The sequence below is a fragment of the Podarcis filfolensis genome, assembly GCF_964270895.1.
Source record: "Podarcis filfolensis genome assembly, chromosome: 6".
Lineage (NCBI taxonomy): Eukaryota > Metazoa > Chordata > Lepidosauria > Squamata > Lacertidae > Podarcis > Podarcis filfolensis.
Genome location: NC_139609.1, coordinates 51,104,216 through 51,115,604, shown reverse-complemented (window position 1 = coordinate 51,115,604; position 11,389 = coordinate 51,104,216). Strand labels below are relative to the sequence as shown.

Genomic DNA, 11,389 nt, shown 5'->3' with positions numbered 1-11,389 from the left:
CAAGGTGGACCAACGTCCTGAGTCAATACAAGGCAGCTTTCTCCTGTTGCATTTTTCCCCCGGGGGGGGGGGTGGGGGAAAGAAGAGACGACCAAAGGCAATCACTTTCCCGAATGGCCCTGTATAAATTGGAGAGTTGGGCAGGATCCGCCCTACGAATTCCACCACGTGGCTCAGAGTCCTCAGCCGCAGACGCTGGCGGCTCATTAGGGAAGCAGCGACTTCGGAGAGCTCTGACCGCACCACACGCACCCGCCCGGGATGCCTCGGCGGGCGATGCGCACGCGCGAAACATTCCGCGGCCCTCTCGCGACTGAGCCGTAGCGGACGTGCGGTTCCAAGCCTCGGTTGGAATTTTGGAACGTTATTGCGGCGTCGGGCGCCATGGCAACCCGGCTGCCCTCTTCTCTCTCTCCTCCCCACTCCGCCACCGCCGCTAGGCATAATGGGAAGCGCCCGCACTCAGGAAAACGCCCCTGCTTTATCCATGGAGCCGCACGGCTCCCTCCCAGAGACCTGCCCTAGCAGAGCCCCGCCTCCTCGCCGTCGGAGAGCCAATGAGAGAGACGAAGGCTGCCCGTTGGCCTCGGCTTCCCGGCGGCCGGCGCGTTCGAAACGGCCAATCGCTGCTCGGAGAGGCGAATTTAAATCGTGAATGGCGGAAGGGCTCGGCAGAGTTTCCTCCAGATCGAGAAAAAAGGTGAGTCCGGTTTGTTTGCCTGCAGGCGGCCCGCTGCGTCGCTGCTGTGGCTCTTGTAGCCTCTCCGCACCCGCCTGGCTTCCCTCGATCTCCTCGCCGCCTGTAGGGCTTTTTCCTGCCCCCCATCTCCGCCGCGTGGCCCGGGGTGGGGCTGCCCACCCTGCACGGGGAGCTTCCCGGGGCTGGGGCTGGGTGGATGGGTGGTGCAGTAGACCACGCCGAGATAGAAAGAAGGTACCTCTGCCACTCTTTTTAGTGCCGCTGTTGAAAACGGCTGGGGTCGCAAGGCATCTTATAAAAGCAGTGCACCCTTTCAGGAAACCTCCGGGGGTCGTAAAGTACGAAGAAACGTCCTTATTGCTACGTCGTTTCCACTTAGATGCAGAACCTGTGTCTTCAGGTGGAGGCTCCCATGGGTCGATGCTGTTGCATGGGGCGCAGAGTCGGGGAGTTCCTTTGAATTTAGAAAAGTAAATTTTGATGGGAAGGGGGTGCAATATGGCCTTTCTTGAAAAACGCAGCTTTCTATATAGAGAAGCATTCAAATGTGTGAGCCTCCATCTGATCCGAATTTAGACTTGCTAGCTTAGGGCTAGGCCAAACTGACTGGGAATGGGGAATAACATGCGTGCTCACCCAACCCTACTGCAGATGTGTATTGCATGGTCTCTGTTGGCCTTTTGTTTGCAGCTGCTATTTATTTTATCTGGCTTTATCCTCACAGCGCCCTATTCACATGGCACAGTTCCTGTTTGAGAGTGACTTGCACGGGCTGTTGAAGCTAGATGCCCCTATTCCCAATGTCCCTCCTGCCCGATGGCAGCGCAAAGCCAAGGAGGCTGCTGCCGGCAGCTCTGGACATACCCCAGATGCTACAGCTCCTTCACCCATGAAGCCAGCTAACAGACCTCACAGCACAAGCAAGACCCCCTCCAAGACACCAGGTAAGACTCCTGTTGTATCTTATGAGGGTGAGGACACATCTTAATGTTTGAGGCTATGGGTTGACCTAGCATATGTCATTAGCTTGTCTTGTGGTTTCCCCCCAACTAGATGTTGGGAGTGGCCTATCCACTACATCCCTTGATGGCACTGTGGAATAGTCACAGAAGTACTCCTTTCTATGAATCAAAACTTATCTATCAATAGATGCAATAGATTTTTTTGCTGTTTCTCCATCTTGTAGGCAAGTCTGGTTCTAAAGCACAAAACACTCCAAACAAAACTGGAGGGGACAGATACATTCCTAATCGCAGCGCTATGCAAATGGATGTGGCCAGCTTCCTCTTGACAAAAGAGGAGTCCTCTGATGATACTCCCACCAAGAAGGTGAGTTTGTGATATTAAAGAACTGTTCCTCGTGCAAGCCATATAGAAATGGTCCAGGGAGATATTGACACCCAATAATTGGCAAAGCAGGCTTCCTGACAGTAGGTTAGCAGCTGTAAAGAGACAGGTGATAATACATCCTAGATTTCTGAAACCCAGCTATTATACAGGCATCAAGAATGACCAGTACACAATCCTAGGCTGTGATTTATGGGTAGCTAAGTAAATAACTCAAGCTATGTGATACAGGGCAGGAGAGCCTATTTCAGCCCAAAGATTGGATTTGAACTTGTCCACATTTCCAGGGGTTGCTTTCTAGCAGTAGGAAGGGCAAACCAAACAAATTCCACAAGAGAGAAAATGCATATGCCTCTTCTCTCCCTTGTCACAAGCAGGTAGCACACATGTATGCTTGCACCTCTGCTAACTCTTTAGAGAGGATCTCTTAAGTTCATGCAGAGAGATTGTATATCCAATCTTAGTGTTAAGCATCACATCCAAGATCAGAGTTTTTAGGTAAAAGGTAGTATTTCTCCTCATCCCCCCTCCAGTGCCAGTGAGGGTGGATGGAAATGCTGCCCTTTACTCTTATCTCCAATCTTAGGATGGTGTTTAGCGGATAAAATTACAGAAGATTGACCAATCTTCACCTGCTTCCTGCTTTACAGTATATTGGCTTGTGTGGGTGACGATGAGGTAAGATGTTATGCCATACAAACCTTCCAGCTCTGATTTGGCTCTTGTTGCTCATGTCAGCCTGCAGGCATATAATTGCTTAGCTGTCTATACTGTAAGAGCAAGGGAGCTGGGAACCTTTGGCCTTCCAGATGTTATGGGACTCAAAACTCCCATAAGTCCCTGCCAGCATGGCATGTGGCTAGGGCTGATGGGAATTTGAGGTCAGCAACATCTGGAGGGATAATAGGTTTTCCATTCCTGTTGTATGACAAACTACTAATTCATTTTTATTTTGTTAATGGGACTGCTTTTCCAACCCAAGGAGCATCAGAAGGCCTGGGCAATGAACCTGAATGGCTTTGATGTAGAAGAGGCAAAAATCCTGCGACTGAGTGGAAAGCCTCAGAATGCCCCTGAAGGTAGGACCAGATGCTTTCCTTGTGGGTGAAAGACACTGAAGGTATTTTTGTTGTTTAGTCATGTCCGACTCTTCGTGACCCCATGAACCAGAGCACGACAGGCACTCCTGTCTTCCACTGCCTCCTGCAGTTTGGTCAGACTCATTTTAGTAGCTTCGAGAACACTGTCCAACCATCTTGTCCTCTGTCGTCCCCTTCTCCTTGTGCCCTCCATCTTTCCCAACATCAGGGTCTTTTTAGATGGTAGAAATAGCAAGGTTTCTAAAGGGATGCCCTAAATGGCTTTGGCCCAGTATACCTAAAGGAGCGTCTCCACTGCCATCGTTCTACCCGGACACTGAGGTCCAGCTCCCAGGGCCTTTTGGCAATTCCCTCCATGCAAGAAGTGAGGTTACAGGGAACCAGGCAGAGGGCCTTCTTGGTGGTGGCGCCCATCCTGTGGAAAGCCCTCCCACCAGATGTCAAGGAAATAAACAACCATCTGACTTTTAGAAGACATCTGAAGGCAACCCTGTTTAGGGAAGTTTTTAATGACTGATGTTTTATTGTGTTTTTAATGTTCTGTTGGGAGCCGCCCAGAGTAGCTGAGGAAACCCAGCCAGATGGGTGGGATAATCTAGTTCATGCGGATGGCACCCTCGCCCTGCTATGCTGTGACTTCAGAGTGAGAATTGTTCAAGGCAATTATGCCTTCCTGAGTGGTAGGAAAGTAGTATTGCCAGTCTGCAGCCTAGCAGTGACTCCGGTTTATAGGCTGCCACTTGTGTAATTCTGTATTATGCTAGTAAAACAAGGTGGTTTGCTTGCATTTTGTTCAAGCGATTAGGATTGTGCTGGTTCGGGTCACCAACCAGAACCCATAGTCTTTCACATGAAACAGCAGCAGGGAAGTCCTTTCTTGAATTAGGGTTCTCCTTTTTTAAAAAAAATAGAATTAACCTCCTTGATGCAGTGCGCTCTTGTACATGTTTATTTGGAGGTTCCATTTTCCTCAGTGGAGCTCTCTCCTACATATGTATGCAAAGGGTTGCACCCTTAGCTTGAAAGAGCAGCATACCTCAAGTGCAGTGCCTGTGAGGAGGAAGCTTCTCTTGCAGATGGTTTGATCTGTTCATGGTGTGGTGGTGGCCTACCGCAGTTGCTTTGCATTTTGACAGAATTAGCTGAAAACCCAGATGTGTTAGAAGACTTATTAGGCCTTTCAGCAGCTGGGGTAAATGAGTTGAAACTAGATCTATGTCAACTACAGTGGAAGCAAATACATGGTTGACTTTGGTTTGGGCTGCGTAATCATGGTCACTCTTCCCCACCCCAGGATACCAGAACAATCTCAAAGTGCTCTACAGCCAGAAGAACACACCAGGCTCCTCTCGGAAGAATGGTAGATACATAGCCTCCATGTCAGACCGTATTCTGGATGCCCCAGACATCCGCAACGACTACTGTAAGTAGCTACAGTGCTTGTATTTTATAGGATCCCTGTCAGTTCTGCGATGATGTAACGTGTTGCAGAAGACTTATGCCTCCATGTGGTATTTGCCTTGGCTACTGTGGGTGGAGAGGGAGGGGTTGTTAGAGGAATCAGAGCCATGTCAGGCCTTACAATGGGGGGTGGGGAGGTGTGCAGAGGAAGGGGCTAGTGGCGATTCATCTATTGTTTTAGATCTGAACCTCATCGACTGGAGCGCCCTCAACTTCCTGGCTGTGGCTCTGGATAAAACAGTGTATCTGTGGAACTACGAGTCCCGAGAAATAATCCAGCTCATGCAGATGGAACACCCAGATGACTACATCTCCTCTGTGTCTTGGATCAAAGAGGGAAACTACCTTGCAATTGGCACAAGTAACGCAGAGGTTCAGGTAGGGGTTATGCCTCTTTAATGACTTGATTAAGCATTGTTGACTTGACTACTTGCCAAGGGGCATGGTTTACAGAGATACTCATGATCTCTACCAGAAGTTCATAGAATCTTAAGAGTTGGGAGGGACCCAAGGGTCATCTAGTCCAACCCCCTGCAATGCAGAAATCTGTGTTATGTGGTTACTCTTTGGGGCCACGAGCTACCAGCAGGTACCCGGCAGATTGTGGGAACTACTGAAGTGTGGGTATGTTCGTGGTTGAGGCATGACTGAGCCTCCTTGAGGCATGACTTTGAGGGCCATGGCTTGGTTGCATTTCTCCAATTGATTTTAAATGGTTTCGGCAAAGTGGGCTTGTCTTGGTATATACTCTTCTCCATTTCCAACCCCCCTGGCAATACTCGAGTTTAGCCAGATGGTTGTACTAATTATTGTCTGTGGTGATTCTAGTTATGGGACATCCAGCAGAAGAAGCGTCTACGAAACATGGTCAGTCACTCATCCCGTGTGAGCTCCCTGAGCTGGAACAGCCACATTCTATCCAGGTATGGCCCAAATCCCAGACAAAGGGATTCGTGAGAGCATTACTTGCTTAGGCTCAGCCTATCTGCAGGACTGTATTCTTCTATGAGAATCATGAGAGCCAGTGTGGTGTAGTGGTTTAGAGCGACAGACTCGTAATCTAGGGAACTGGGTTCGTGTCTCCGCTCCTCCACATGCAGCTGCTGGGTGACCTTGGGCCAGTCACACTTCTCTGAAGTCTCTCACCTCACAGAGTGTTTGTTGTGGGGGAGGAAGGGAAAGGAGAATGTTAGCCGCTTTGAGACTCCTGAAGGGGAGTGATAAAGTGGGATATCAAATCCAAACTCTTCTTCTATACAAACCTGGCTATGCTCTGAGATCTTTTAGGGAGGCCCTTCTGTCACGCCACCCTCACAAGCATGTTTGGTGGTGGTGCGGGTGGGGCTTCTTGATGTCTGCTTGCAGACTTTGGAGCCTTTCCTAGAGAGGCCACACCTGGCTCCCTCCTTGTCCTTCTGCTGGCAGGTGAAGACTTTTACTCCAGTAGGCTTCTGAGAACTGACTGTTTTTCAGGAAAGGGCTTTTAATAGTATTGTTGTTTCTACTAGTTTTTTAAAAATATTTTTATGTAGTTTAATATTATTGTTTAATTTCCATTTATTATCTTTTATGTGTGTATCACTTTATTGTCTTTATTCATGCTTGAAGCCTGGTTCTGGGGGAAAAGGCAGGATATAAATATAACAGCAGGAGTACAGCAATACTGCCTTCTCTGGAACTTTTTTTTCTTAAGTGAAGAGGTGATATTGCTTGTCCTTAGCACTTGAGTTTGGGTTTATATACTAAATCTTATGCCTCTCTTAACAGTGGGTCACGGACCGGTCACATTCATCATCATGATGTTCGTGTGGCAGAGCACCATGTGGCAACACTTGCTGGCCATACGCAAGAAGTGTGTGGGCTCAAGTGGTCACCTGATGGTCGCTATCTGGCCAGTGGAGGAAATGATAACCTGGTAAATGTCTGGCCAAGCATCCAAGGGGATAGTGGATCATTTCAGCCTGTGCAGACTTTCACGCAGCATCAAGGAGCTGTTAAGGTAAGTAGTTCTTTATGTAGGAGGCACTTGACATGTTGCTGGCAATAGGGAAGATTAACCTAAGACACCTTTCTTCTAGGCTGTGGCTTGGAGTCCATGGCAGTCCAATGTGCTGGCAACAGGAGGTGGAACAAGTGACCGGCATATAAGGATCTGGAGTGTGTGCTCGGGTACCTGCCTCAATACAGTGGATGCACAGTCTCAGGTAGGTTCACCTAGTATTCTCAATGGAAAATAAAGAGCAGTTCAGCATTGGATACTAAGCTGATGCTCAGTCTCTTCAATTTATACATGAGCATGTATTTGGGCTCTTGGTACTCACTGTTTTATGTCTGACAGGTGTGTGCAGTACTTTGGTCTACAAACTACAAAGAACTTGTGTCTGGTCATGGCTTTGCCCAGAACCAGCTCGTGGTATGGAAATACCCATCCATGTCCAAGGTCACAGAGTTAAAAGGTGAGTTCAGATAGATGGTATGGAAATGGCTGAAGTACCAGATTTAGCCAACTTCTAATTTGTGGGTATTGCTGCCTTCATATAATGGAAACAGCCACACATGCATTGTTCCTTCCACTTGTCTGCTGGAAATGGCACACCTTTGTTTTTAATATTCCCCAGGTCACACAGCTAGAGTGCTAAGCCTGACTATGAGTCCAGATGGGTCCACAGTGGCATCAGCAGCAGCAGATGAAACACTGAGGCTCTGGCGGTGTTTCGAGCTGGACCCAGCCCGTAAGAAGGAGAAAGACAGCAGCACCAAGAGTAGCATTATCCATCAAGGCATCCGCTGAGCCCACTCTAACCTATTGCTTTGTGTACAGAATTTTAAACAATTTAATAAATATTTCACTCTCACTTAAGAAATGGGGTTGGTGCATGGGGTTGATATCTAGGATAGGATAAAAGCAACAGACTGATATATCAAAGTGGATTTAATTGTTGCTGGCTATCTGGCCTGTATCATTTGTAATAAACCAAATAAACTACTGATGGAAGACCAGAGTGCTTATCTTAAATCTAGTGTTTCTGATGTTTCCCAAGAGAATATGCAGCCCTAGCCTATACAGACAACAGATACACAAAGTATGAGGTGTGTTGAAAATGAGGCTTTTAATGTTTTGAAGTAAACAAATGATAAGGTATCTAGTACTGTGCATCAAGGTGTATGGAAATAGTCATGAGCAATTATCATCTTGGGTGTAGCTAAGGTGCCCATCAGTAGCTGGGCTACTGACAGTGATACAACATGCACTTTCTACCAAGGGCTGTTTAATTCCTTATAGGGCTAAGAAGTGGCTACAAAAGCACTTATGGGGGCTGTAAGACCTTATTGTGGCAGAATAGTTGGATCAAGCTACTCTGATAATCTGGTTTCTAGATTGTATTCTTGTTCAAATGCTTGCAGTATATATTCTTTCTCCCATGCAAATACTGTTCTTATCAATTAAAAAAGGATCCTTACTGCTGTGTACTAAAACTTTGTAAGATTTGGGGATAAACAGTGTATGGTGAAACGTATACATAGCGCTATATAATACTTGGTGATTGAATCCTATTGGATTCAATCACCATCTCTTTAGATTCCCCACCCACACCCAAAAGCTTAAAACTACGGTATTTAATAGAGTAGCAGGAAGTAGAAACTGTTTGATATGTGCACATAGCTGAAGATAGGAAACATGGGCCACTTAGCTAGAATCAATATCAGAAAGTAGGGAGGGCAACGGGCTACCTTTGTTGTGCACTTTATAGGATTAGATATTGGAAGGTTGTGCTTCTGGGCCTGGAATGATAGTAACTAAGAATGCCTGTATTTTACTGCGAAAAAGCTGGAGCTGAATTAGTGGAAGGCAGTTTACTACCAGGAACTGAGCTGTGCAGGCAGGCCCTGACAGTGAGGAATGTTTCTGTCTGCCTCATTCCCTTTACAATTTTCCCCCATCCCCAACTATAGACCAAGGAAGTAGATGCATCCATGAAGTTTTAAAGTCCTTGTGCATCTCAATTTACAGCATATTTTAATACATGTAACCTGTCACTTCCAGCATATAAACAGATGAGATAATGATTAAATCCAGAGGATGGGTTGCAGCTCCATGGTAGAGAATCTGTTTTGCATGCATTGGTGCTGGGTTCAACTGCTGCCATCTCTAGCTAGGGCCTTTCTGAAACCACAGAGAGCCACTGCTGGTCAGTGTATATCAGTGGTTCACAATTGGTGGCCTGTGGATGATAGAGGGTCCGCAGTTCCATTCGCGTAACAAAAACTACCAGAGATATCAAATGTTTCCCAAGAGAATATGCAGCCATGACTTGGCTTTTGAAAAACAAGGGATCTGCAGTACTTGGCTAATTGGATATCACTGGTGTAGATAATGGTTTGATTAAAATCGTCACAACTGGGTAGCTTCTTATACTTTAAAAGCTAATTTAGGTGCCCCCTCACAGTGTGATCCTATATACATCAGCTACACACAGCTCTTTTTAAATGGGACTTGCTGCCATAGCCTACCTACAAGCAGGAACACTTGCAGGATATCTGCAACTAAACTTCCTGTTGTATTTTAGGAGGTATATAGTATTTGAAATCTGTAGATTATCTCAAAAGGTTCCTTCTGCCAATGATTCCATGAAATACAGAATGGCTCTCTGTCACAACTTCAGGTGGTAAGAGAAGCTAACATCAGTAACGGGAATTTGCTTCTGCGGCCTTATCTAAATTGGGATGGACAGCAGTCTCTTGGTCTGTGTCTGAGATATGAAAACTAGGGCTTGTGCATATTATTGACTAATTAAAATAGGTAACCACATTGACCCCTACAGATGCTCTTTGTCATGGAGAACTTGTTACCTGTAATGAAGGAATAGTACAGGAGTAGCGACTGTTGCTGTTATGCCCTGGAGTGGGCAGACTTAAGTCAGAACTTGTATTCCAAGTTCTGGCTTGGTAGAAAGTCTGAGCCACACAGGCTGCTGTGGTTAGTAGAACTTAAATGTTCTAGATAAAAGGCAACATCAAATAATTGTTGGTTCAGCTGTACTGCTGCCTTCCAGTTAAACTCATCTGGCCAAATTGGGGCTGCAGTTAAAACTGAGGATGTTTTCTTAAACTTCACTAAGAGGAAGACTTTTTGCAAACGAAACAGTTGTTATAATATATAAAACTAGTGCTTTGTTCCTGATCCTAAACAAGACTTGAAGCAACTACTCAAGTTTGGAGTGGCTGTTCTAAAACAACTAGAGAAGCATGGCGCTTCCATAAGGACTATTAACAAGAAGACATACTATCCAAAATGTTTACACTTGTCAAATTTGAATAAGCTGCTGTGAGCACTTGTGTCAAGATAGGATACATATGTTGAGCAGTAAATGCTGTTGCCTGTTCAGTAGGGAGCACATGAGAACAGCCTATAGTTTTTAATCATAAAACCACGGAGTTCATTATCCCATATTTGCAAATAGACTGGGCAAGGCCAAACAGTTCCAATAGAAAGCCATACAGGTAAAGTCTCATTTGGAATACACTGTCCCATCTTCATTCATTAAAATAAAGGGACCCCTGACCGTTAGGTGTAGTCGTGGACGACTCTGGGGTTGCGGCGCTCATCTCGCTTTACTGGCTGAGGGAGCCGGCGTACAGCTTCCAGGTCATGTGGCCAGCATGACTAAGCTGCTTCTGGCGAACCAGAGCAGCACACAGAAACGGTGTTTACCTTCCCGCTGGAGCGGTACCTATTTATCTACTTGCACTGCATGCTTTTGAACTGCTAGGCTGGCAGGAGCAGGGACCAAGCAACGGGAGCTCACCCCATCACGGGGATTCGAACCGCCGACCTTCTGCTCAGCAAGCCGTAGGCTCTGTGGTTTAACCCACAGCGCCACCCGTGTCCCTCCTTCATTTCATTACTCCTGCATTATTAGTAACCAGGTGTTAAACCATAGCAAAAGAACAGCAAGAACAGGCATGCATAGTAGAATAAGCATCTTTTACTATTGCTGAGTAGTATATCCCTAAATTCCCTTGCATCATAATAAAATACTAATTCAGAACAGTGGTGTAAATGTAGAATGCTGTCATAAGCATTAGTTGAAAGTTTCTCACACATGCACTGAAGGAAGGAGGCAGGACACAGAAAGGGATCAGCAGTGGAGAGATTTAAGTGTTACAAAACCTTGTAATTCAATCTAACAATAAACTTTGCTTAAAAGTTTTTAAAACAGGACCATCCTATCTGAAAACTGGCTAAAACAGCTGGTGGTAAAAGCTGTAGTAGTACATCTAGCATTGCTTATGGCACATAATCCAGGTTATGTATTAGTCTAGCCCTAGCACTGAGGTAGAGAGAGACACTTACGTAACCAAGTCACTCCGCAAGATTTATTCCAACAAAATGCATTCTGCCATGCCTTGGATTATTCTATCCAGCAACACTTGTAGCCACATTTAGCACTATCTATAGGATACTGCACAGATCAAAGATCGGCCATTGTTGGCCAATGCTAACACAGGCCTATTTTGGGTGTGACACACAGTAGCAACAGCAGTGCCACTTTTCAGGCTACAGACAAATAGCACCAAGGAATAGGGCTTCTGCAGGCACAGGATATTTCGCAGCAGCTGGAGCTTGGGCAAGAACATAAATCAGTAAAAAACAGAAAGGCAGCTGGCCTAAAACTTTCCATGTAAGGAAAGGAGAATATGCATTCAGCCTGGCAGGGAGAAAAGAAAGGAGCCTAGGAAACAAATGCACAAAACCTTTGAGCAAAGTTAGCTTTGCTCA

General features: G+C 46.1%; 1 protein-coding gene across 3 annotated transcripts; it reads left to right on the top strand.

The window, feature by feature from the left end:
• Positions 1–433: 433 nt before the first annotated feature.
• CDC20 (cell division cycle 20) lies at positions 434–7,603 on the top strand. Of its 3 annotated transcripts, none has more exons than XM_083619890.1 (11): positions 434–700; positions 1,425–1,644; positions 1,887–2,029; positions 3,030–3,126; positions 4,442–4,570; positions 4,790–4,986; positions 5,437–5,531; positions 6,376–6,607; positions 6,687–6,812; positions 6,947–7,064; positions 7,227–7,603. In XM_083619890.1, the coding sequence occupies exons 1-11, from the start codon at positions 656–658 to the stop codon at positions 7,397–7,399; spliced, it is 1,575 nt and encodes a 524-aa protein (XP_083476016.1). In that variant the 5' UTR covers positions 434–655; the 3' UTR covers positions 7,400–7,603. The 3 variants fall into 3 exon arrangements, with proteins under 3 accessions (XP_083476016.1, XP_083476017.1, XP_083476018.1); XM_083619891.1 differs by lacking the exon at positions 434–700 and adding an exon at positions 709–802; XM_083619892.1 differs by lacking the exon at positions 434–700 and adding an exon at positions 912–934.
• Positions 7,604–11,389: the final 3,786 nt, after the last annotated feature.

Excerpts from the sequence above, each read along its gene's own strand:
- CDC20 (XM_083619890.1), top strand. The coding sequence starts at position 656 with ATGGCGGAAGGGCTCGGCAGAGTTTCCTCCAGATCGAGAAAAAAG. Across the intron at positions 3,127-4,441 it reads GCCTCAGAATGCCCCTGAAG|GATACCAGAACAATCTCAAA; the intron begins GTAGGACCAGAT and ends TCCCCACCCCAG. Across the intron at positions 7,065-7,226 it reads CAAGGTCACAGAGTTAAAAG|GTCACACAGCTAGAGTGCTA; the intron begins GTGAGTTCAGAT and ends AATATTCCCCAG.